This window comes from Cryptomeria japonica, chromosome 4 (genome assembly GCF_030272615.1).
Source record: "Cryptomeria japonica chromosome 4, Sugi_1.0, whole genome shotgun sequence".
Classification (NCBI taxonomy): domain Eukaryota; kingdom Viridiplantae; phylum Streptophyta; class Pinopsida; order Cupressales; family Cupressaceae; genus Cryptomeria; species Cryptomeria japonica.
In genome coordinates, this window is record NC_081408.1 from 144,400,615 (window position 1) to 144,427,412 (window position 26,798).

The following is a 26,798-nucleotide window of genomic DNA, read 5'->3' on the forward strand; positions in this document are numbered from 1 at the left end:
GTACTTATCACAAACACCCAACTGATTAGATGTTTCTAGATCATCGGATTCATTCCTACAAGCAGAAAACAAAGAAAAGTATTATGCCCCCAATCCTTGCTCCTCTTAGTCAAGATAGACTTCCTCCAGTTACTCAGAGGGAACAATAAGCGAAAGCCAATGTAAAAGACAACACACAAAGAAAATTTCATGCATATCTCAAACAATTTAGTGATTGTTTTCAGTAGTCTTGTTTTTCTTGTGTACTCAGTGATAAAATTCTTCAGTAGTTAGGAGACAGGTGACTGACTCAGAGTGGATGACCAAGTACCACTGACTGAAAGATGACTTGGTTGATACTGCTTAGGACATGTAAATTGCTCAGTCGATTACCCTAAGACTAGGACATTGATCGGTTTCAAGCCACGAGGGCTCCAAAAGAACCAGGATGTCACGAAAGTGACTAAAATATATGTACAAGCTAAAGCAAAGATGCATCATTTCAGTACAAGAGATAAGACAAACCTGGACAAAATCCAGTAGCCATATTGATCTATGTCATTGTTTTGATTTGTGTGATCATTGATAGGAATGTCTGGTTTCAAAGAGTAAGTACCCCGTATAAGACCGATCTGTCTGGTTTTGAGTGTACCCTTCCTTGTATAAGACATGTTGATGTTTGATAGATTTTGATTGATAGATTAACAAGACATGAGATAAGTTTGATTGCAGACTTTGAGAGTTTGTTTGATGTTGATTTAGTTTGATGGATAGTATATGCTTTCTTGCTTTGATTTTTTTTCAGTTTTTTTTTTGTTTTGAGTTTTTTTTTTTTTTAGGATTTTGTTCAGGACATTTTATGATTTTTAGGAGTTTGTTCAGGACATTTTATGATTTTTTAAGGATTTTTTCAGCTATGCCCCTAGTATGCAGACCTATATGACATGATGATCTACAAAATGCATGTGGAGACAATGAATTTTCGATATGACCTATGTTAATATAATATGCATGATGGAGATGCATTTCCTATTTGAACAAGGATGACCGTGTTTGTTTAGCACTTTGTAATACATCAATTGAATTGGAGGTACAAAACATTTCATAGATAAGCGGTCAATCGATCCTTAAGGTCCCTTGGAACATCCAAGTTAACGCACTTAGTGACTAGGATTTACAAATGGAGACACAAAAAACTTCCTCATTGATTCTTGAAACTTTGATCTTCTTTTGCCCATGTGAGTGCAAATGATTTAATTACTTCTCTTGTGTTCACTGAAGATCCTTAGCATCCTATATGACTAGCTACATGGATTATTCTAACTTCAAAAGCATCCTAAATAGAGTCTCGTTGCCAACAAGCTTTTAGAGCTCCGACGAGGTTATAGATTGTAATTTCTCAAATATTGCTCCATTGCCAGTAGGCGTCGATAGCCCTGATGGAGTTACTCGCATGTTCCCATAGTCAATATTTTTGTCACACTTGTATGCGTGATATTTCAATTATATATCATTCCTCTTTTGCCTTGAGATGGATATTTGGCATAACACTTTTTTTTATATTTTCTTGCCTTGACTTGTAAGTAATGAAACCTACTTGGGTGTGACAATTACAGCTACGCTGAAGTAGAATGTTAGGATTTTCACTAGTCATATGATCAACTAGGTGTCTATAATGAATTAGAGATTTTATTAATGTGTTTGAGATATAGCAATTGATAGATTTTGGGTTAACAAGTCTCAAACAGTGAAATCACTACCCAACCATAAGTAAAGCGTCGTCACAGGGTAATGTTGAAAATGAATGGCCTTAGGACCTCAAAGACTTCATGTCCGAATATGGAAGAAAAGAGACGACCCTTGTTTGTCATGAATGCAAAAAAATGATAAACTTGGATAGTTGCCTTGTTTTATTTATGTTGCTATATGCAAATGCAAAAAAATTGCGAATACGATGCATTTGAAAAAGAAACTATATGTAATGCAGTTCTTTTAAGAAAATGATATGCAGTGCAAAAAGAAAATGCTAAAATAACCCAACCCTTAGATATAATATTGTTTAAGGTGCATGTTATTCATAGGGTCAGGGAGTTTTGTGTAGATAGTTCACTGGTCCAACATAAAGATGTCTTTCCAAGAAGGACTTGGCTAAGTGTACATGTCCAACATCTCCAATGTTGATTTCCTTAGTTTTTGGATTTTGTGATGAAACTAGGGTAAAGTATTATGCAAAGGATCAGATAAGGGGTATGGGAAGATGAAAAAGAGGTGTTAGATAATGCATCAGATATTGAAAGTTTGGTGCATGAGCGAATGGAAACATTTGTGAAATCACGATTGGCACACATCTTGAGGGATGGTGGAATGATGGAGGAAAAGTGGATCTCAAATTTTGAGATTTGGATGGAGGAACAACCAAGGATTTTGGGACATAAGGATCCAAAATGGATGAAAGAGGTGATGGAGAAAAATATTTGGAAGGTTTGGATGGAGGAACAACAATCTTGGTTGTTGATTTGGATTTTTCTTTAGATTGTTGTGCTTCCAGGAGATGCTTAGGGATCCGCATGGTTTTTGACTTTTCATGCTTTTGCAGTTTCTTGGAACGCAATGCTTCTACAAGTGCCTTGGGAACCTATATAGATTTTGATTTTGCTTTCTTTTTCTCAGTGGGTCTTTGTGTCCTTTTAGATGGATGGAAGGTATGCAAAGATGTATGCCTTTGTTGATCTTGCACAAGGGATGGAGAAATATAGGGTCCTAAAATGGATGGAAGAGATGAAGGGGAAGGCGTGTACCTAGATTTTGGTTTAGTAGGGATACCAACATTTCGAGGAATGTCACTAAGGCCTTGAGGTGAACGTGGAGGATTATGACAAGGAGATCAAGGGATACTTTGATCTTGAGATGGAAAGGGATCATCTTGGAAGAAATGGAAAGGTATAAGGGGATCATCATGGGATTCTAGGGAGGTAAGATCCTTTTCAACCATTGGATGGGATTGAGGAGTTTTGGTGTCTTGATCTTGATTTATGATAGGAATTGTTTCTTCATTCTTCAAATTATCCTCCTGGCACGGAACCACTTATAAGGAAGGGATAAGACTTTGTATAGGCATAGGGGATTCTTGGAAGGTCTCCATATTTTGGCATGATGGGGAAGCATTTTGAGTGGGATTTTTTGGAGTGGGTACATTTGGAATTGGAGTGCATGATGGCATAGGATCTAGTATTTTTAAATTTGTAGAGGAACTTGTAGCATTAACTTGGATTTCCATAGGAGATAGCCCTTGAAGGTAAACATGAGAAGTTTCACTGTTTGAAGGAGATGAAGGCATCATGGAAGGGATGGAGGCCACATATGGTTCGTGATTTTGATCATGCTTGGAAGTAGTTCTTTCTTTTTCTTCAAGTGAGGCATTAGGATCTTCAATTTCAATGACAACATTATCAATGAGATCTTGAATCTTAGGTTTTAATTCCATGCAATTTGAAGTCTTATGTTCATTTTGTCTATGATATGCACAATACTTATTCATAATTTCACATCTCCATGTGGTATTTTTAGGCAATATGATAAGATTATGCTCAAGAAGCTCTTTCAAAGTCGACTCAATAGATTGCCCCAAAGGTGTAAACTGTCTATCTAGAGGATATTTGAAGGAAATGTCTTTATGTCTTGGTGAAGGTGTCTTGTGAGCTTGTTTGAGATTTGGCTTTTGATTGTCATTTATTTATTGGTTTTTGATTGTCAAATCATATAATCATTTTATCATTCCTTGAAGTTTCTCACTCTTGATATCATGCATTTGTTTTTCAAATGGAGTCATTGATTTATTTTGTTGGATTTTCATGTCATATATTTATTTCTTGAGATCTTGAATCATTTGAGCCAAGGTAGCCATGGGAATTGGGGCCAAGCTAGCCATTTATAGTTGATAAGTGTTACAGATGTCAAGGTTAGATAAAAGCTAGTTGTTCGTTGAGGCCAGAGGTTGATGTTCAAACTTATGCGGGTGAGATACACGGACTCCAATTTTGAGTTGAGGCTAAGTAGCCTAAGTGATACTTGAGAGTGAAGTTTGGACAACACATTGGTTGTTTGGATTAGGTTGATTGAGATAGCTAAGAGGTAACCGACAAAATCGTGCAACACAGCTACAAAAAGGTACACTATCAAGATTCTTTTATGCTTAGGATTATGATGACCAGTTTTATGCTCGTTGTAGACTAGTTTAGGCAAGTTTGATTGTTCTGGACTGACAAAATTAGGAATTCGTACGACAGAGTTTTCAGTCTCAGACAACAATTTAGTAGTTTCTAGATGATAAAGACAGTTTTTCGTACGAGTTGTTGCTTAAACTCATATGACAGTTTAATGGACTCCAAACGTCAATCTATTGAATATGATTTGTATTTGTACGATAGTATGTTAAAAGCCAAATGACAACTCTTCAGACTCGTACGACAGTTTTAGCAGAGCCAGACGACAAAATGGTAGGATCAATGAAAACTCGTACGACAATACGTATGTAGTAGGACGACAATTCAGCAGACTCGTATGACAAAGGACTAGATATAGACGAGAATCTAACAGGCAAAGTTTCAACGAATGACAAAGACCAGTTTTTTATAAGGACAATTTTTTTTATGACTAATAGGGACTAGTTTTTGGCACGGACAGAGTTTTGATCACTGAGTTATTGATTTGTTTAATTTGTTTTCTCCAGTTTCGGTATTTCAATTTTAGTTTCAGTTTCAAGAATGAAAAGACAAAAACACACAAGATATATATAATGACTTCAATCACAACATGCTAACCCTACAAAAGTTGGCTTAGAGAATAAAATTGTTGCTTGCTGACTTAGGTACACACCCAATAGCTAATCAGAATATGGCCGCTGAGCCTCACATAATGAATTATCAACGTCGTATTAGCCGACTCCAAATGCTAATGGGGGCACGATATGGCAAGTGTCTTGGGAGAGTTACTATCTCTCTTGCACAAAGATTATCCCCCTTTCAGAGGTGAATCAGGTAGCTTCTATCTTATAGTTCTTAGTCAGGAATTCCATTCAAAATTACCCCTTGAAGTCACGCAAGCATGATTGAGGCCTATAGCCTGACAAGGTACTGAAACAAGTTGTAGTCACGTAAACGTGATTGAGACCGCGAGGCCCTACAAAATGCTCGATATGAGAGATCTCAAAGAGAAAACTCAAATAATCTCATCCTCTAATACTTTAATCACCAGAGGCCTATTTATTATAGTGAGTTGGAATGCTCAGGTCCAGCTATACTCACTTGGGTCATTCTCACAGGGTGATTACTTTTTCCCACTGTGATAGGCCCGCTAAAGGTATACAAATCTCAAAACTTAGAAAAAGCTTTGAGGGTCTAGATTTCTGATTGTCTGTAAAAGACAAGAGCATACTCTCCTACCTCTTTGATTTTTCTGAAAACACAAAAGACATATTTGTTCTTTAACCAGATAGCAATTTGAGTGCCTAAAAAAAATAAACTTTAAAGAAAACACGGAGTTTGGTCGATTTTCTTTTAGGCAACCTACAAAAACAACGCATCAGTAGTCATGTTGTTTTTTATTCTTTGAAATGCGTATATTTGATTGATAAATTCTCTGTCAAGCGTCCTGTAAGAAACTGGTTAGGCTGTAAAAATCTCAGGTAAACATAAGACAAACTAGGGTTAGCATCAGTGTTAGTATAATCAAATTTTAATTCACGAAAAGAAAAAAAAACCTTGGCAAGTAAACTATTTTTGAAACGATAAAACATAAATTTATGCGACAGATTATACCTTCTCACACGAGTATTCTCACATACCCAAATGACAAAACACAGAGTCGAATTATCATAGTAGAAACTCGTACGAGCTCCTTTTCTGATTCGTACGATAAAATAGAGACCTTGACAGAATTTCGTACGATGGAGAAATTACACTCGTACGATATTTAGCAGAGACTGTACGGACGAGACCTGTAAGATTTTTTAAAAAAGTGATTTTGAGGACGAAGTATTGAATTCTAGGCCTCATGGTGGGCGTCAAAAATATGTGTGTGAAAAGTGGACCTATATCTATATCTGGAATACACAACACTTCAATTAAGTCATTAGATGCATGGTTAGTAAATCAATAATCAATAATGAACAATAAAGCATTGCAAGGCAACCTATTGCCTTCTAGTAGATGCGAGTTTAGATTGCTCTCTGATTGCTAAGCTATCCAGTGACTAGACAACACCTAAACGAGGGATTTTTAATCTATATGAGCATGAATTTGAGCTAAATGAATGCAAGATTTAAGCTAGATATGCAAGATTAATCTAACATAATTTAAACAATATTAAGTTATATGATTAACTAAGGATGCAATAACTAATATGTAATATCTCAATGAACCTAGAGCAAAAACAACATAATAACAATATATTCTCCAGGATCCTTGAATGAGAGATGAAGGCCTGAATTTATAGAAAATTCAGAAAGAAAACAAAGGTTGAGATCAAATGATGATGAGCGATCAAGATTTTCCAAGAGGAAGCACAAACTGGGTGAATTGATGTGATTGGTTGCTTTTCAGTTTTAAAGGAAATTGAACTAAAAATAAGATAAAATTAAAAAAACTGATTTATTCTCTATTTCATTCAATTTTGATATTTAAATGTTTTAATTGCTTTCTTTGAGATTTTTCTTCAATTTTTAATTTGATTTTCAAGTTTATCTCCAATTGATTTCTTTTCTCAAATTTCAATTCTTTTTTGTCAATTAATTCCTTTTTTGATGATTTAATGGCAAATTGATTTATTTAATTAAATATGCTAGGATATTTAATAAAATAAATGAGATAATTATTTAAAAATGATTTACTTGGAATGATCAATTAATTAAATAAATATCTAATTAATATTGGTTGATTAATTTGCCATGTGACATTGGTGATTTTAGAAATTAATTGTGTGCTCAAGATTAATTTTAATTGCCTTTGGTTAAGACCTTGGTGACGAAATTGAGATTAGGGGGCCTATGATTTAGATGACCATTTTTAGGGTATTACAGATGTAATGACCGAGAAAGATCGATTGTTGAAATGTTGATCAATAAGAATGTAGACCACAAAAGCAATAAAGCCAATGGCTATGCACAGGTCTTGCAAATGCAATACACTAGTCATAATAAGATGGCAAACATAGCATGCGGCCAAACAAAATAAAACATCACATGACCGCCAAAATAAATACGTCCAAGAAAATAAATGTAGCCAACAAATTGAATAGTCGACTAGTGAGGGAGGCTACCAATAATAGAGCTTGAATATGGCAAAATATGCACCTAATATAAGCGGTATGGAATATCGTAGGGAGATGATAATTGAGGCCCACAAACATACTAGAGAGATATAGATGCAAATAACCAAGAGTAAAATATGAAGAAAATTGGGTTGTGCCAAGCTAATCTGCAGACTCTTGGGACCTCAACAAAAATGGTGAAAAACCTCAATGCTAGAAATAGATGTAGGTTAAAGGCTCTGATATCATGTTGGAGTTTGCAACCTCCCAAGCCAGGATCGCGACTTGAAATACAACTTCCACAAGAAGATAGAACAAGGCTTTTCACCAAATAGATATATTGGATGATAAGTAATGTATAATAGCCTTGCTTATTAAGGCAAGAGTGGTGGGTAGGAGATCACATGATACAAACATGTATCTCAATCAGATGTAAGGGCAGATACAACTACCATGATGCAAATATCAATGTGTAGACGTATAAATCTGATCACTTTCCTAAATGAATATTTAATATTCATTTTAACCTCATTCCTCTATTTAATTAAATTCTTCATATTCATATATTTGATTAAATAAGTTACTCAATTTATTTAATTAAGTTCACCTAAGCCTTTTCTAACCTTTAATTAAATAAATCACTTTATTTAATTAATTCCCCTTTTTCCCTTTTTAATTAAATTTACATTTAATTAAATTAATCCTTGCAAATAAATAAATCTAATTTATTTATTTAAATCCAAGCCACTTGCATTATCCTACATCTCCCACTTGCCTCCTTAACCCCCTTCTAGATTCTTCTAATCAATTCTAATTTAGCCTAATCCATCTCCTAAATATTGTCACATCCCTAAGCAAAGAGAAGTCATTTCTCAAAGCTTCCAAAGTCTTTGAAAACCATTAAAGGCTTTATGTCCTTAACAAATTAACCCTCAAAGTCTTACAAACCATTAAAGGCTCTTACATAACCATTAATGGTTAACTCAACCTTCTTACATGATTAGAGACTTTCTCTCTAACTCAACTCTCATCTAACCCAAGGGTCTCATCAAGCATTCATGGCTTTAACCTTGGTTATCCCTTTAACCCTTGCACAAGAGTTTACCCCTTGGGTAAAAACTTTATCCATTGGATAACCCTAGTCTAACCTTAACCCTTATCTCCTAAGGTAACCTTCATGTCTTCTCAAGCATTTAATGCTTCTTTCATCCCCTCTCAAGCAACCTCTTGTTGACAATTGTCACCATTTTATTGATGAGAATTGTGAACATGGATTGATTAACTTTCAATCCTATCCCTTGTTAAGATTATCCAATCTTGACCATCCATTGCCCTATTGTCCCTATAAATAGAGCTCTCATTCTCTCATTTTGATCATCCAAGTTTTATGCATCTAACTTATAGTCATTTTACTAAGCATCTAGCCTCTCTTTGTTAAAACACATAAAGCATTTAGAAGCATTTTAATATCATAGTATATCCATATTAGATTAGTATATTATTACTAGGATAATTAGCTAATCTTATCATCATCTTTATGCTAGATTAATCATCATAGATTTAATAGCATACATATCTAGGAATGCATTCATGCTTATAATCAAGCATCACTCATTTTTGGAGTTGTCATTCCTAAGTGACTTTGCTCAGTGATCTGAGAGCAAAGACATTGACTTCAGGGATCCTGTGAGATAGAGAACAATGGGACTCTCCTTGGGAAGTTGAGCTATTCAATATAGTTTCTATAACTTGCACCAAGAGTCTCATTGGTGTGTGGACACTTTGAAACTAGAATTTTACGTTTATGTCGCCCACATTTCCCGCACACATTTTTGGCGCCCACCGTGGGGCCTGACCCCATTAATCATATCATTTTTCATGCGGGATCAAGATTGCAAGCACGCGAAAAAGTTGTATTAGCGCATTGGAACCTTTCATTAGCCCGTTTGAACCTTTTGTTAGCGCTTCTGGTACATTGTTTAGCGTGTAAGACCCATTCCTTAGCACATCTAGACTTTTTGTTAGCGCATAATGTTCTGGTTTCTATCCTACATATTGGAACAACAACATACCGCAACTGGTAACCAATGTAGCACTGAGGGACCTTTAATTAGCGCATCAGTAACTTCTTGCTGCGTATTTGTGCAGCAGTCTAGCACATGACTCTAAAAAGCAAAAAAATTGTAACCAAGGGAAGAAAATTTAGGCTTGTGTAAGCCCACCTTAGATTCTAGTTTTCACTAACTTTCTTCTTCCAGGTAACTAACCATTTTCTTGTAGGTTTAGATTAAGTTAAAATAGAAATTTTAATTCTTTCTAACTTTTTTTAGTTAGATCAAAAGAATTCACCTTTCTTGAAATTGGAAAAGAATCTCATTTTTCTTTTGGGTTTAAAAAATCTACCACATCTTCCTTTGGGTTTTAAAAAACAACTTCATTTTTGGATAAAAGAACAACAAAGCAAACTTTCATTCTTGCAAGTTAGGCAAAACACTTCAAATTTGGGTTTAAAAATAACAAGAAAATTTCCTTTTTCAGTTTGCAAAAGGTAAAAAGAACTTCACCTTCCTTTGGTGCATAAAAGGATTCATTTTCGATTTTTTCGCAAAGGATAAAAAGAACTCCATCTTTATTTTTGTGAAAGGCAAAAGGGAAATTTTTACTTATCGACTTTACTTTTGTTGACCAATATCACGATTTCTTTTGGTGACTAGGATTTTCACTTTCTTAGATAAGAAATCATTGCTATGAAGAGTTAAAAAGAAAACCATGCTTTTTGGAGCAAAATATTCAAGTAGAAGTTATCAAATCATTGCTTTAAAGGATAAAAAGAACTTATTTGCTCTGTCTCGAAAGTGGAAGGTATATGCTCTCCCCTTAATTGGGTGACCAAAAAACCAAACCACTCTTATGCTTTCTTTATTTCAACATTTAAATCCTTTAGTAGACCTTCCCTCCCGAGTTGCTCTTAGAGCGCCATTAATGACCAGTGAGAGGGGAACGACCTAAGTGGGAAACGACTTTATCGCCAAGTGTTCCAACCCACTATAATCAAATGTGGAGGCTGACGAAAGTCCCTTTCAACGGTTTTTCTCAACGATTAGCCTTCCCCCAATATCTTTAAGATACGTAAAGCCTTTGTTCTAAAGGTTGGGAAGCCTCCTAAGGGAGTTTATCACTGAAGATCGAATGAAAGACCGATTAAGAACCTTAGCACTAGAAACCTTGAACTAAGTTAGTATCCAAACATTTTCAACATCATAGTGCAAGGGTGGGGAAGAATCCACCCCCAAGATCACTCACCATATATCTCCCAAGATAACTACGCAATGTGAAGCAATTCACTTTGAGTTAATTTCTGGCAAAAGGCAAAATAATGGGCGCCCTCTAGGGGGTGACACGGTTGTTTGAGCTGACAAAGTATTGAGACTAGTGGGCTATAATGTTGTTACTGACCCTTGAATAAAGAATCTGCTTGATCTGTATTACTTTTTATCTAAACCAGTGCAAACATAGGAGATTTGAACACATCCTCACAGAACATACACTAATTGTCTAGCATAGGTAAAATTTGTTCTCTTTCATGTTGTGTTTGCAATTTATTTTTCAGAAAATCATCCATCCAAAACACAAGTGTTAAAAATCCAAAAAATGGTAGAAGCAAAGAAATCAGGGCAGCTTAGCGTATAGGAGCAACTTTCTAGCGCGTATCAACCATTCTGTAGTGCGTCTCAACCAAAACAAAGTGCTTTCAGCAGTCACATTAACACATAACCAGTATCACACTGGTAAAACTTTCAGTGGCACTTTTTGGCACCAACCTAGTGCATTTAAACATCAGCTTAGCGCATCAAAGACATACTTTAGTGATTTTAGCTTAAACAATAGCGCGTAATCTTGACATATTAGCGCGTGACTTTTCCAAACAAGTCAGTTTCAAACAATCTAAGTTAGCGCGTAGGAGAGTAACTTAGCACATAGAGAACCTTCTATGGCACATCTGGAACATTTATTAGTGCGTCCAACCTCTATTTTAGCGCATCTTAAAAACCCAGAAAAACTGAGAGCCAATTAGACCTTTCAGGAAAATTTCATCGACAGTCTTGAGTACCCTTTCAGGTCCTTTAGCAAACTCAGCAGTCAAAATCCAAATAAAATTATCAGAGAAAAAAAAAATTTCCAAAAATCAACAAGGCATCCTTAAAACAAACTTTTCAGTTTCTTAAACTAGCTCGAGATAAGACTTCATCCAACAAAATCAGGCAGCATCATAACAATGATCAAAATTCCACCATCTAACGGATTCTATCAAAACAACATACCAACTTTAAATCTTAAGTTGTCAAATCAAGTTTCCATGTCGGGAAACTTTTATCCATATCATTTGACACACTTTGTTGTAGAGGCAAATCTAACTAAACCTCTACTTGGTAAAGTAAGCTTGAGTATTCAAACAAAGTATCCAAATCCAACATCAACGACAACCATTGATCATTCGTGTATGACCACTCCTCATATTTTGAGAAGAACAAGTCTTCATCACACAACTAAGTTGAAGAAGAGACAACCTAGTTCTAAGGCACTTGCAAGAAAGAATAAGTTTCTCTATATCAATTGCCAACTCTTTTCATAGCATCGCGCATTCTTACATTACATGTGATTGTATATCCAAGGCAAAACAAATGAGTTTTACAAGGAACCTTTAAGAAGTAGAGCTTATATTCAGAAAGCGACATTCAACCAACGCCTAAATCAGGGAGGAAATATCAACCCTACTTTATTCCCACAGTTCTTTATCACATATAATGAAGCTCAACCTGAACCGCCAACACCACCCATAAATCTCATAGAAGACAAAGAATTCATCACAGTAGAAATTTATTAAATGTCCGCTATCACTTGCTCTCAGAGAAACAAACAAAGAGAATCACAACCGAAATCAAGTATGGGTCGTAGATTATCCAACCCTTTTGATGAGTATGCTAATATGGGCAAAACAAAGATCACTGAGGAACTCCTCCAAGAGTGTCAAAAAAACCCATCATTCCAAAAGCTCGTGGAAAAACTTATTGAAGCAGACAAAGAAAAATATCTACTCATGCTAACTAGAAAAGGAGTTAGACTTCCTGAAGATTTCAATATCGAAAATTTAAGGAATGTAGACAAAAGAATTTTTAGAACAAGGTCTAGAAATTATGCCTATCACGACCAATAAAGAGAAGAAGAAACACATGACCCAAAAATCATGTATGAGCAAAATAACACCCTTGAACACAACTAGACTCGCAATCGGGACAATCTTAATGAGAGAGAAGAAGCTCTCCCTCGAAGTACAAATGTGCCAATGGTCGCTCTTACACAACAAATCCAAATGCTACAAAGGCAAATGCAGGACATGCAACAAGGAACCATAGTGTGATACTCTTAAGAACAATACCCTTCCACTTGATCTCTCCCGTAACCAAAAACGCAGCTTCATCTAGCAAGTCGCTTGTTATACCTTAACTGCTGACACACTTTACCGTCGAGGTCTAGATGGTACTCTTCTTCGTTGCCTTGATCATAACGAATCTGACTCTGCCTTACACGAGGTTCACGAGGGTATATGTGGTACACATTCAAGTGGTTCTACTCTTGCCAAGAAACTTTTGAGAATGGGGTATTATTGGCCAACAATGGAGAAAGAGTTATCAATTTGCAAAGAAATGTCCTAAGGCCAAATTCATGACAATCTTATCCATGCACCAACACAGGAGCTGTAGCTGTTTACAACATCTTGGCCTTTCTGTCAGTGGGGACATGATTTAGTAGGGAAAATCCATCCTTCCTCTTCAAATGGACACAAGTTCATTATCATTGCAACAGAGCATTTCATAAAGTGGATTGAAGCGGTCCCGATGACCACAATAACTAGAAAACAGATTGCCTCATTTATTCTCAATTATCTCATTTGCAGATACGACATTCTAAGTTCCATCATCATAGGCAATGGGGGTCCTTTCAAAAATCAATACATATGAGAGCTATGTGAAAGATTCAAAATCCAACTTCACTTCTCTACAACTTACTACCCACAGGGGAATGGTCAAGCAAAAGCATCAAATAAAACAATCTTGAAAATCCTCAAGAAAACAATAAATGATGCGGGTAAAGATTGGCATATACAACTCAATCCAACACTCTGGGCATACAGGACTAGCATTCAGACACCTACAGGGGCTATGCCATATTCATTGGTGTACGGATCATAAGCAATTCTGCCTCTTGAGGTAGAAATTTCATCTCTCAGAGTATCTTTAAAGGGCCTCATACCAGATGAGGAGTATTGAGTCAACAAATTACATGAACTAGAGCTTCTGGATGAAAAATGACAACATGCCTGTGATCATCTCAAAGCATACTAGTAGCGAATGTGCAGGAGCTATAATCACAGAGTCATCCCTAAAGCTTTCAAAGTCGGTGATCTTTTACTAAAAGAAAATCCAAGAAATCGACAGGATCGAGAAAAGAAAGGGAAGTTTGAACCTAACTGGTTGGGTCCTTTTGTCATCCTATCAGCCTACGGATCAGGCACCTATCAGTTAACAACCTCAGAAGGGGACGTGCTCGATGATACGTCGAAATATTCGGATCACTTATAGGTGGGCCATACGCGGTGAGCCTCTGGTATCGATGGACGTGCTCAAATCGGTGTGAAGCATATGGAATCGACATATTCATCAGAGCTAAAATGTCACAATCACAAGGAGACAAATATGCAAATGATAAGAATCAAATCACTTTTTACCTTTTTATAGGGTAAAAGTCAACAAGATTAATAAGTGGGGCATGTATTTTCCTCGCTTTTTCATTCCTACAGGGGCTATGCCATATTCATTGGTGTACGGATCATAAGTAATTCTGCCTCTTGAGGTAGAAATTCCATCTCTCAGAGTATCTTTGAAGGGCCTCATACCGGATGAGGAGTATTGAGTCAACAAATTACATGAACTAGAGCTTCTGGATGAAAAATGACAACATGCCTGTGATCATCTCAAAGCATACCAGCAGCGAATGTGCAGGAGCTATAATCACAGAGTCATCCCTAAAGCTTTTAAAGTCGGTGATCTTTTACTAAAAGAAAATCCAAGAAATCAACAGGATCGAGAAAAGAAAGGGAAGTTTGAACCTAGCTGGTTGGGTCCTTTTGTCATCCTATCAGCCTACGGATCAGGCACCTACCAGTTAACAACCTCAGAAGGGGACGTGCTCGATGATACATGGAAATATTTGGATCACTTATAGGTGGGCCATACGCGGCGGGCCTCCGGTATCGATGGACGTGCTCAAATCGGTGCGAAGCATATGGAACCGACATATTCATCAGAGCTAAAATGTCACAATCACAAGGAGACAAATATGCAAATGATAAGAATCAAATCACTTTTTACCTTTTTATAAGGTAAAAGTCAACAAGATTAATAAGTGGGGCATGTATTTTCCTTGCTTTTTCATTTTTAATCTTATCAACATCATTTTCAGGAGATGAATCAATTAGAATGCATTCAACACAGTCAAAATATTCAAAATGCAATTAATTCAAAAAACACTAATCCAATTGACCAAATTTTCAAAATCCTTGATTCATCTCCCGAGGGGGCATCATCAATATCGTTCATCAAATCTGGGGCATCATATCGACATCTTGACACTCGACATCATATCGATCAAGTTTTGATAGCATATCCGACAATTTTTCTTTGAATCAACATGTGCACACACATCACTTCAAAGAGGGCCAAAATGTAGATGTATAAATCTGACCACTTTCCTAAATGAATATTTAATATTTATTTTAACCTCATTCCTTTATTTAATTAAATTCTTCATATTCATCCATTTGATTAAATAAGTTACTCAATTTATTTAATTAAGTTCACCTAAGCCTTTTCTAATTTTTAATTAAATAAATCACTTTATTTAATTAATTCCCCTTTCTCCCATTTTAATTAAATTTATATTTAATTAAATTAATCCTTGCAGATAAATAAATCTTTATTTATTTAAATCCCCCACTTGCATTATCCTACATCTCCCACTTGTCTCCTTAACCCCCTTCTAGATTCTTCTAATCAATTCTGATTTAACCTAATCCATGTCCTAAATATTGTCACATCCCTAAGCAAAGAGAAGTCACTTCTCAAAGCCTCCAAAGTCTTTGAAAACCATTAAAGGCTTTATGTCCCCAACAAGTTAACCCTCAAAGTCTTACAAACCATTAAAGGCTCTTACATAACCATTAATGGTTAACTCAACCTTCTTACATGATTAGAGACTTTCTATCTAACTCAACCCTCATCCAACCCAAGGGTCTCATCAAGCATTCATGGCTTTAACCTTGGTTATCCCTGTAACCCTTGCACAAGAGTTTACCCCTTGGGTAAAAGATTTATCCATTGGATAACCCTAGTCTAACCTTAACCCTTACCTCCTAAGGTAACCTTCATATCTTCTCAAGCATTTAACGCTTCTTTCATCTCCTCTCAAGCAACCTCTTGTTGACAATTGTCACCATTTTATTGGTGAGAATTGTGAACATGGATTGATTAACTTTCAATCCTGGCCCTTGTTAAGATTATCCAATCTTGACCATCCATTGCCCTATTTTCCCTATAAACAGAGCTCTCATTCACTCATTTTGATCATCCAAGTTTTATGCATCTAACTTGTAATCATTTTACTAAGCATCTAGCCTCTCTTTGTTGAAACACATTAAGCATTTAGAAGCATTTTAATATCATAGCATATCCATGTTAGATTAGTATATCATTGCTAGGATAATTAACTAATCTTATCACCATCTTTATGCTAGATTAATCATCAAGATTTAATAGCATACATATGTTGGTATTTTGGTATGGTTTTGTCATTGACGTCAACACCTACTAACACTTATCAACTTTGGCACTTTGGAGAATCAACAACATTCACCGACAAGCAAGTGACTTATGCACAGTCATCGGTATCTGGTACATTGACAAGATATAATGTTCACCGACACTTGGAATGGCATGGAAAACACCTGGTTATGTCGAAGACATCATTTGGACACTTTGTCTTGGAGATTTGTTCATTGGCATATTCGTATTTGCATATTTGCTGTTAACCGACAAATAGGTCCAGGTTATACACTGACAGATTTATCTTTTCCAGATGAGCATGACACGCTATGGAGATGTCTTATTATTGTTGTAAATTCATCAAGCCGACATGTTGAATCGGTTATTGCATTGGACATTGTTTTATTTGTAAATTGATTTTATTGTAATATCTTTTAGAGCCGACCTACTAAAATTGGTCTTAGGTTATGATATAAATGTAAGATCTTATTTGTAAGATTGGATGTGGAATGCGAAAAAGAATTGTGTGAAGCTATATGCGAGAATAAGCAGAGCTATACACGCAGACATCATTTGAAGGTTGAAGGAGGGTTTTTGTGAAGACAATCAAAACTACATCGGTACTGAATCCAGCATAGAAAGATGCTAATTTGAGTAGTACATCCTTATTGGATTTAACCATCCAATTGTAGTCAGTGTGACTCCTATTTGTGTTTGAGCAGTGAGCTCTAGGCACTTGGCCTTTCTACATGTGCAGACCCCATTTGTATTCACATACTATCTGCAGTAGTATCATCTAATTGTGGGTAAGGTTTCCCACTGTGGTTTTTCCCCTATAGGGTTTCCACGTACAAATATTGGTGTTATGTGTTGTGGATGTTATTGTCTTTTTATTTCATGCATTAATCTTTATCGGTACTGCAGGTAACTGATAAAACTGTCTACCGGCATAAAAGACTGGTTTACTGGTATTAAGCATTTAAGCTGGTTAAGTTTTTTTTGGTATGAAATTGTTGGACAACTGATTCACCCCCACCTCAGTTGTCTCCGAGACCTAACAACATATCTAGCAATGTATTCATGCTTATAATCAAACATCACTTGTTTTTGGAGTTGTCATTCCTAAGTGACTTTGCTTAGTGATCTGAGAGCAAAGACATTGACTTCAGGGATCCTATGAGATAGAGAACAATGGGAAACTCCTTGGGAAGTCGAGCTATTCAATATAGTTCCTATAACTTGCACCAAGAGTCTTATTGGTGTGTGGACACTTTGAAACTAGACTTTTACGTTTATGTCACCCACATTTCCCGCACACACAATGTACTTATAAAATATTGATTCCTTAAATGTTAAATGCCTAAGTTGGAATTAAGCATGAGTAAATAATATTCACTACAACATGATGGAAAGATGGAGGTCAAGGGTGGAAAATGGTTTGGGTCCTTGCCTTCCATGTGAGGTTGACAAGTGTCAACCTAGGAATGAATAAGAGGACAAAGAGGTTGGAAAAGGGAATGGGAGGGAGTGTAAGGAAGATTCTTCATAAAGGCATTCCTTATCCTCACACTCCAAAGTACACGGCGATGAGGAATAAAGGAATTTTAAATTACTTGAAAGGGACACAAGGAAAGAGGACCCATGTGGGTACTTTCCAAAAGTGGGTGGCCTTGAAAACTTAGTGGGTTTGAGAAGAAAGCCATTTAAGGCATAAATTGACTTTCTCCCTATTCATAATGATTGGGGGTGTGAACATGTTTAGGAAAAGGGGATTAGATTAATGAAGGGTGATTAACATGTAAGTGGAAAAGTAGGAAGATTGTGACATTTGGAGAGAGAGAGAGGGTAGAGGAATTAAAAATTGATTTTAATTTCAAGTGGAGGAAAAAGAAGATTTTGGATTTAAATTAAATTCAAAATAGATGGAAAGGGGAAAAGGAACATTTAATTAAGTGTGGGGATTTATTTAATTAAATGAGAGGAAGGAATACCGTTTTATAGGTCAATTAAATAAATTAATTCATCTAGGACAACAGAGGAATCAATGTTAATTAAATAATAATAAATTATTTAATTAATAAGGTGATAGAAATGGAGGAATAATAGTGACTAATTTGATCAAATGTTAAATATCAAATTTAGGTGTTTACAATACTAAAATTATTTTCTTTGAATGTCTTATGTTACTCTTCATGTATGTTTCTTACTGCGAGTGTTTTGTGCGGATTGGTAGGATCCTAAGCTTAAGTGCTTGTGTATCCCTCAACTTAGTGTCACCCTATTTGTAGTGTGTCTACTCTCAATTGTTTTCTCTACTTTATCATTAATATGAGCATAAGTTCATACTCCTGCTAAAAGTGGGGGCTAAATATAGTGTTGTAAATTACATCCCTTAACAATTTCACAATCTATTTGGCACCTACTTTAGTGTGATTTCCCCTAGATCATTTTAATCCCATTTCTTCTCTATGCTACCATTAAAATTCATCATTAATCCCACAATTAAATGTTCATCTTGAATGCTAAAATTAGGACCAAATCCTACATCACAATCTTTGATACTCATATTACCCTTTCAAAGAGGTTATTTTGGGAGGACTAGGACACCCAACTCCTTACCTACCAGGATCTTTTGAAAAAAGCTTGCATTTCAAGTGTGGAACTTTACATTTTGAAATCTGGTCTTGATCTTTGCGGTTGACCATTTTGTGTCCGCCTATATTAAAAAAATAACCTTGTGATCCCTATACAAAGAACATTTTCTATCCTTCATTGGGTACACATTCTTCTACATTTTGAGAGAAAGCATTCATATTCTAGACTAGTCAAAAGAAACAGTGGACTACACACATTCTACATCAAGTATGAATTCATGTTTGTGATTTATTGTTGGAATGTTATTGCAATAAAATTTGTAGGACTTCCAAAAAATATCATTGCATCACCAATTTCATGTGGAACTCCTTGAGAGGGTTTCATACCTAAGGTAATCTTGTCATTTAAACTTTTCCATTATTGTTTAGCCTTTGTCCTCTCTAATATATGCACTCTTTTTCACCATTATAGCTATTTTGGAGGTGGGAATACAAACATGGGTTTGACTTAGGCAAGTCCCTACACAACACAACCATTTCCCCCTATTTTTTATGTGTGCAGGTTTAGATTTGATTGCGAGGTATAAACAAGAAGAGTAAACGATGACATACATTCCTATATTTCAAATGGGTGAAAAACCTTGGACTGATTTTCTCAACGCCCTTGTCTCGTCACTTTGAGCTAGATTTTTGGGAGACCGTTTTAGAGCCTCTTGATTACATTTTAGATCATATTTTTCCTATTTCAGACACCTTTGGATAGGGTGTCCAACACCTATGTCTGACACATTTACTCCAAAATTTAGACCCAAGTTCTTCTTTGTATCTCCCCTCTAGATTTGTACCAAGCTCTAATGCATTTTTATTTTGTATTTTCTATATTTAGCAAATCTTGTTTAATTTAGCCTTCTTTAGCATTGTTCATCACACACACACACACAAACTCAATCAATTCCAATCACATGCAAATAATAAAAGTGCGAGTCTAGGGCAATGTGGCTCTTCCTTCTAGACAACAAGCCAAGCTCACTCACACCTTTAATGTTGTATTGGAAAAAAGAATTGATCCTATGTTAATGGATGTATTTGTCTAGGATCACTTTTCCTACATTACAACCATTCCTCCCAATCACTAGCTATCTAGCATAAGGGAAACATCTCATCTTGATCATTCACCATCTCAATCACATTAAAGTCCTCACACATAAGTGTAAAGTGCAATAAGTCAACAATCCATATCCGGAAAAAAAATATCTCAACAACATCATTGAAGCATAATTTTTTGATTCCTAACAGATGATTGTGACATTTAAAAAAGCCACATCGCACATTTAGTAGGGTTAGAACCATGGTTGCTAACATGTTGAAGCCACCTATGAGAGAAAAAGGTGACAAACCCTTCATGACGAATGTCATGATTGTTGCAAAACATAAATCTGGCTAGTTAAATAATGTGCAACAAACAATTAAAATCATGAAACTAATAATTTTCACTTCCTATAAGTACAAAAGCATCTAGATTTGACTGCTTCTAACAAGTATTTTTCATGTAATATTTCCTAGAGAGGTTAGTGAGATCTCATAAATTCTAGGAAAGGAAATTCATGGGTGAGAATCAAGGGGCATATTATCCTTATCCAACTCTTGAAGGGTAGAGTAATTATTCTACAAACTTTCTAAGGAAAAAGAACCCAACTGAAAGTTCAGTATGATATCCTCCACTTTGTCAACATCATACTCTTCCTACTCTAGCCACCCAAGAGGGTTGTGAGACCATCACAATTACTTTTGAAATGAGGGAAATGAAACACAAATTTTTAGCTAAGAGGATAAAATTGACATTAGCTATAGAATCCAAGAGAATCTTTACCTCAAGAAGGGTTCACCTAGAGGTGGAACAACCTCTCCCCTTCACTAAAGGGTGTAAAATAGCCATGAGTTGCACTTTGGCATCTAAATGATTTGAAGTGGCCTATGTTTTACCCTACAAATTGCTATAGTTGGTAATTTTGACTTTACAATGATAAATCCTAGTCAAAATTTCCTTATATTTTGAGGCAAAAGTCTTTGTAGGTTGAACAACCTTGTGTAACCGTGAAGATGATTTGATCTAGAGGGATGTTAAGGGGTAATCGTAAATTTCATTCCCAATAAAATAATATTAAAAATTGTATGGAAGTTAAGTAGTGGAGCAACTTCCTACATTGATTTTGAGAGAAGGGTAATGCAAAACTTTTATATATCTTTACAACATTTACAAAAACTTAACAAAAAAAAACATAAATAGAATGCATAACACAACACAGTGATTTATGTGGGGAAAAGCCTTTCAAGAGAAAAATCCCACACTATGAAAGTCGCCCAATATGTTATTCAGAATCGGGAACAAATTACAACATACTTTCAATGCAAGCTTCTCATAGGAGTATAACCAGCAAAGTTCCAAAGATAACTCAACTACTATAAGACTCTTACACATAACCTCCATCTCACACACCTTATATAGAGGAGACACAATATGTGAATCAGTCAAACGGTATTACAAAAACATGGGCTAAAACCACCAAATAAAGTGGCACCCATCTTATATCCAATCCAAGATGCTCTATGATGTGTCAAAAAACACACCAACACATGTACCTCCCTTTTACAGCTCATTCATGTGTCCAACATGTTTTTAAATTTCCCATTTTGGGAGACCCAACTTTTAGATGCGATAAATTTTGAATTGAGTGTCCAATTGACGAACTCTTTAAAGCACTGAAAAAGCTCGCAACGTGCTCTATCAAGCTATAACCTGTTATGTTGGTTATAGACAATTGCAGGCCATTTTAGAGTCTCTAAGGCCTTCAAGATTGACTTGAAACTTTCGTTCACAACATCCAAAAATGAAAACTTTAATATCTTCAAATCTAGATGTGACCTTGCAACAAAAAATTACTGGCATGCTTATCTAGCCAATCCGATGCTTTGACGAAAATTTTGGACCAATTCGTACTCAAATAAAAACTTTCTACAAATAGTAACTTTATGTAAATGCAAGGTTGAGACAACTTTTTCCTAACAAAAACAAGTGTTGGGGAAGTTAAAGTAAAGTACACATTAGGTGTGATAACGGCTATTGATTTGAATGTCCACTAACTCTTTCAAATTTTTGGATAAGTTAAAATCAACACAAACTTATTTTTGCGTAAGAGCTTGGTAAACCACGATAAAACCTATTAGGTTCAATACAAATAATCTTCTCTAGTGATTTAATAGTGTTATGCAAAAAGGTCCAACATGGAAAAAGAAAACTCAAGAACTTAAGACAAATTGACACATGATTTTATTTTCATTTGACATGATGAAATCTTGCATCCAAGGTTGAACGACCAATAACGACACACAAATATATTAGGGGCTATGTTTGAGGATAGCCTCAACAAAATGAAAAATAAGAATCTCCTTGGCGAGATTTTGGACAACATAAAGTTGGATCCCATGCGAAATCCAATGCTTGCTGACCCAATCTTGGAGCATGCTTTCAAGATGAGTTCTCTCCACAAAATAAACCATTGAATTGAAATGCTCTATTTTATTACAAGCACTATCAAACTCAAGAATAAACAAAATTACATCTGTATATCTTGTGAAAAACTTTTGAAACAAATTTTCGAAAACACTTACATAAAAGAACCATTATGTAAAGCCACCAAACTATCAACACCAATATAAACTTTTGAATTAAAATCTTTTTGAAACTATAAAAAAAAAACTTAAAAATTACAATAAATAAATAAAAAAATTTCCATTAATATAAAATTCAAAACTTCATAAAGAAAAAAGTACTGATAAGGGAATAACTAGTAATCCAAAACTTAAAAAACAATAAAAATACAAATCTCTTCCTTTAGAAAGATTTTTCAAGACTGCAAATAGAACACGCTAATACCAAAAGGATAACCTTTTCCAAGTGCATGGAGGGAAACAAGGGCTGGCAAAGACGGTGAACATTCTTTAAAAAACTCCGGGCCACTACGTTTCATTCGGTTGCCTGCAAACCTCGTTCACTACTTACCAATCCTCTAAAATCTTCACAGTATATTCTTTGAGCCTATCCTATTGGCAATGCTGCAATTTCAAGTACTCAACTGGTTTTTGGTTTACTACCACTGATATTTTTTCACTTGTAAGACTCATTTGAGTTACTTGAAATTTCATCTTCGGCACTGTTTCCATTGGGTTTTACAATTCAGGTTAGGCCCATTTTTTGCTCCTTGAAATAGACTCTTGTATTTTTTCGTTACATAGCGTTTTTTTACTCTGTTAGCTCATTTATGTTCCTTGAAGTTTAAGTTTCTACTTTGGCTTAACTACCCATTGTCATTGATCTGCACGCGTTTAGCTCATTGTGAGTCCCTGAATTTCTCTTGGACTACTGATTTTCCTGTTGGTTATCATGTATGCTCGCTCTAATTCAAATAGTTTCATACTTTTGAACTGATTTTTATTTTTGTTTTCATTGGCTTTCAGTTCAAATGACATTCTAAGTTCAGAAACTCATTGCCAAGGATTTCTGATGGATTTGGGCATCATGAGTGTGATAAATGCCAATGGTGCTCAATATGGTATAGGGGGCATAGCTCAGCCAAAATTGGAGTATGAAGGTCGAGGCGGAAAGTCCCTCTGGAGAAGCAGATGCAAAAGGGCAGCTCTCTTTTTCCCCAGCCATTTTTCAGGAACTTCATTAGGCATACATAAGATGAGACCCTCTACATCTGTTATTGCCAAAAGCAAGGGAGTTGCTACGGAAGTCCAGAGACTGGAGCCAGGTAAAATATTCTTCCAGTACCCTGCAATTTGATTTGGCTCTAATCCAATATGTACTTTGCTAGATAACTTGAATTGAAAATTATCAGTCTTCTTGTCTACTTGTCTTCTTCGTGGACAACGTTAATAAGTTTTTATCTTTAGGGTTGGCTCAAAAGTCTGAGTTTTGTTAGTTTTTAGCACCCAAAGTCAAATTCAAAGACATCCCCTCTAGTACAATCTCAATTTGTAAAAAGGGAGTGGCTTGAGCTAAAACTCAAAGCATTCAAACAAAATATTAAATATTCATCAACGAAGCACACAAGCACACAACTCAAGACTTCCATAAATCGAGTCTGCAAATATAAAACAAACTTTTCTGAACGCATTGAGAAAAACCTGAATGATATCCCCAACAAACACTAGCCAAGGTAGATCTTTCATGACTGGAGCTGGTCTTCTTCAATGGGAAGGCTGAGATAGACCAAGTCCCAATCTCCATAATCACGTAGAGTTTTCTCAGAGAGATATATAAAAAATAATAATCTTCAGCATTACCCAAATGAGTTCCAAAAACCCTCTTTATAAACTACAAGCTCAACGCTCTAATTAGGGTTGTGCAACCGTTTAATTTAATTTTAAATTCACGTTATGTCTCGCTAATTTGGCGCCCACCTCCAGACAGTACTATATTTAATTCTTTAAAACCTTATGCACCAATATAAAGTCACTTTATTAAATTAAATAATGCTAATTAAAGATTCAATTTAACTTTAGTATTTTAATGTTATTTAAAATAATAACTCAAAACACCTTATGTCGCCCAGATATCATTAATTTAAGCAATCATTGACTATCCAGATATATTAACTGTGCCAACTAACTAGATTGGTGTCCAAACTGACACTTACATAAATAGTAAGTATAGGCAAATCGTTTGAGATCCCTCTGAAAAGTGTCGAACAACTCTAATAAATCCTTTCAGCTCCTCGGTGACATCAGAATAGTGCTCTGAACTGGTTGACACAAACCCTGAAAGTCAACATTAAATGCACTACAAGAGAACCCAAAAAAGGGGGATATTACATCTTTTGGTCCATCATGATTGAGAAAAGCATATCTTCCTTAGATTTTTATCAAATGTTCCCACAAAGATATCTTCTCATCCATCATGATCGACAAAAGCATATTAGAGAAAGGCAAAGACATTAGATTTTAATCAAATGTTTCTTTGCTTTTCTTACATACTGCTGATCTGTTCTTGAACATTATCATCATTGTTTGTTCTTTATCAGACCTGCAGTGATCATCTTACACAACAAACATGACAGGACCAACTTTTACAAACTGACCAGGATGAAGCATCAATGGAATGGATTGACAAACTAATGGCAATCAATTAACAACAAATCTAATAATGAGATCATGAATAGTTGAATTTTGTTGGGTACAACCGACAAAAGCATGTCTTTGTTCACATGCAGAGTTGTGTATTTGTCAATAGTGAGTATGTCTCAATTCACAAGTATTGTTGGGTAGTTACTGCATCCACTGATATGTTTTTTTAGGTGTATCTTGGTTAGTTTGCGATACTTGGTGAGCTGTGTGTATGACCTAGCACACTTGGTGTTTACTTGGGCCATTGTGTTTGTCTAATCCAATACAAGTGTTCCTACTTCCTACCTTTGTTTGGAGTGATGTAACAAGGGATAATGTTGGAGTCATTACACTGTTAATAAGTTTATCAGTTTACTTAATATTGTAATTACTATACATTAGACATGTTAATAGGTTAAATTAATGTTAGAGATAGTCCCCCACTCAATTAGCACACGTTTAGCAAATTTCAACCACCAAAAACCTTGTTTGTGATTCAATCTTGGGATCTACTAGCTTCCAATGTGGAAGCTGACCAATCTGTCACCTCATGCATGCTCAAAAGTGCTAAATATTCAACCCATGTTAAAGCAAATAAAAATTGCTTTTTATGTGATGGTAAAGACTGGCCATTAGAAGTTGTTGAATAGATTATTAAATAAAAGTTAGTTGCTGGAAAGATTTCTTATTTGTTAGTTTTTAGGTGGTAATTGCGGGGAAATGCCTTTATAAGCCTTTGTCTTGAATACAAATGCAATTTAAGCATCCCAAACAAAAAATATTATCTATGCTACTTGTTGGAAGCATCCTATTTTTCAACGATGTTATGCTCCAAAATTTATTAGTTTCTAAAAGTGCTTGGTTATTTAATATTTTAGTTTAGTTATGCATTTATTACACCTTAGGTTCATCTCACTTATGTAATTTATTTATTTAGGTTTAGTTACGTTTCCTTCTTTGGAGAATGAGGTCACAACTTATTCCTTAGGAGAATCTCTTTATTTTTTGAAAGAGATGTCGTTATCCTCATCTCCTTTTATTTTCTAGTGAAAGAAACTTCATTTCATTAGCTGTAGACATTCTATGATTGGAATGAATGACTCTTTTTCATTGCACATTTAGTTTGTGTTAGTTCTTTGAGCAACAAGGTTGTTTGTCAATACCTTCAAGTCATTTTTTCTGGTTTGATAGAGATTTCATGCAATTATCTAAAAACTTACATGGTACTAAAGTAAGTTTGCACTTAGGTTAGTTTCCATTTCCATTTTGGGTATTTTCAATGACCTTCCGTAAGTTTTTTTGGTAAGAATGTTGGAGTAAATTTAAGCTCACTATTGTGTGTCGAGGATCCAAGAAAATTGGTTTATCCCTTCATTTCATTGAAATTGAAGAGGTGGAGGCAAAGATAACAAAGCTTGAAGGTTGCCGATTATTTGTATTTTTTGTGGGTAACCTCTTTTAGAAAGTATGCTAGAGAAAATCTAAGCGCATCATTGCATCCAAATCTGCCAAAAAATTAAAGATAACCTATCAAATTTTTCAAATTGCACAACTTTGCCCAAAACTATGATTGCTTTCTTTGGTTCTATAAGTATGGACAACATGTTTGAGGAGAACAAAAAAAAAGAAATTAAGGCCCAAGTGCTATTACGTTTAGTGTGCAACTAAAGGACCATCGTGCAACTACCACTTGGGTACCGCTGTTGCTCATATGCCATTGCTATTTTGTCATTCCATTCGATTGTATCAAAGCACCACAAACATATTGTCGCTTCACTTGATTTTGTTAGAGCACCACCATTGTTCTGCCTTGCAACCCCTTGAGTGAATATTCTATCAAAGTAGCCCTCTATCAATAGTTGACAAAAGATTT

The 26,798-nt window shown here is 35.4% G+C and overlaps 1 protein-coding gene across 2 annotated transcripts in view; it reads left to right on the plus strand.

Annotated features, from left to right (window-relative positions):
* The first annotated feature begins 22,686 nt into the window (after positions 1–22,686).
* LOC131074113 (ribonuclease J) overlaps positions 22,687–26,798 on the plus strand; it is a 301,289-nt gene continuing 297,177 nt past the window's right edge. For both annotated transcript variants that reach the window (XM_058010661.2, XM_058010662.2), the window contains exons 1-2: positions 22,687–22,995; positions 23,273–23,571. In XM_058010661.2, coding sequence (XP_057866644.2) covers positions 23,319–23,571 — 253 coding nt within the window. In that variant the 5' untranslated portion in view covers positions 22,687–22,995; positions 23,273–23,318. The remainder of the gene's footprint in view (positions 22,996–23,272; positions 23,572–26,798) is intronic.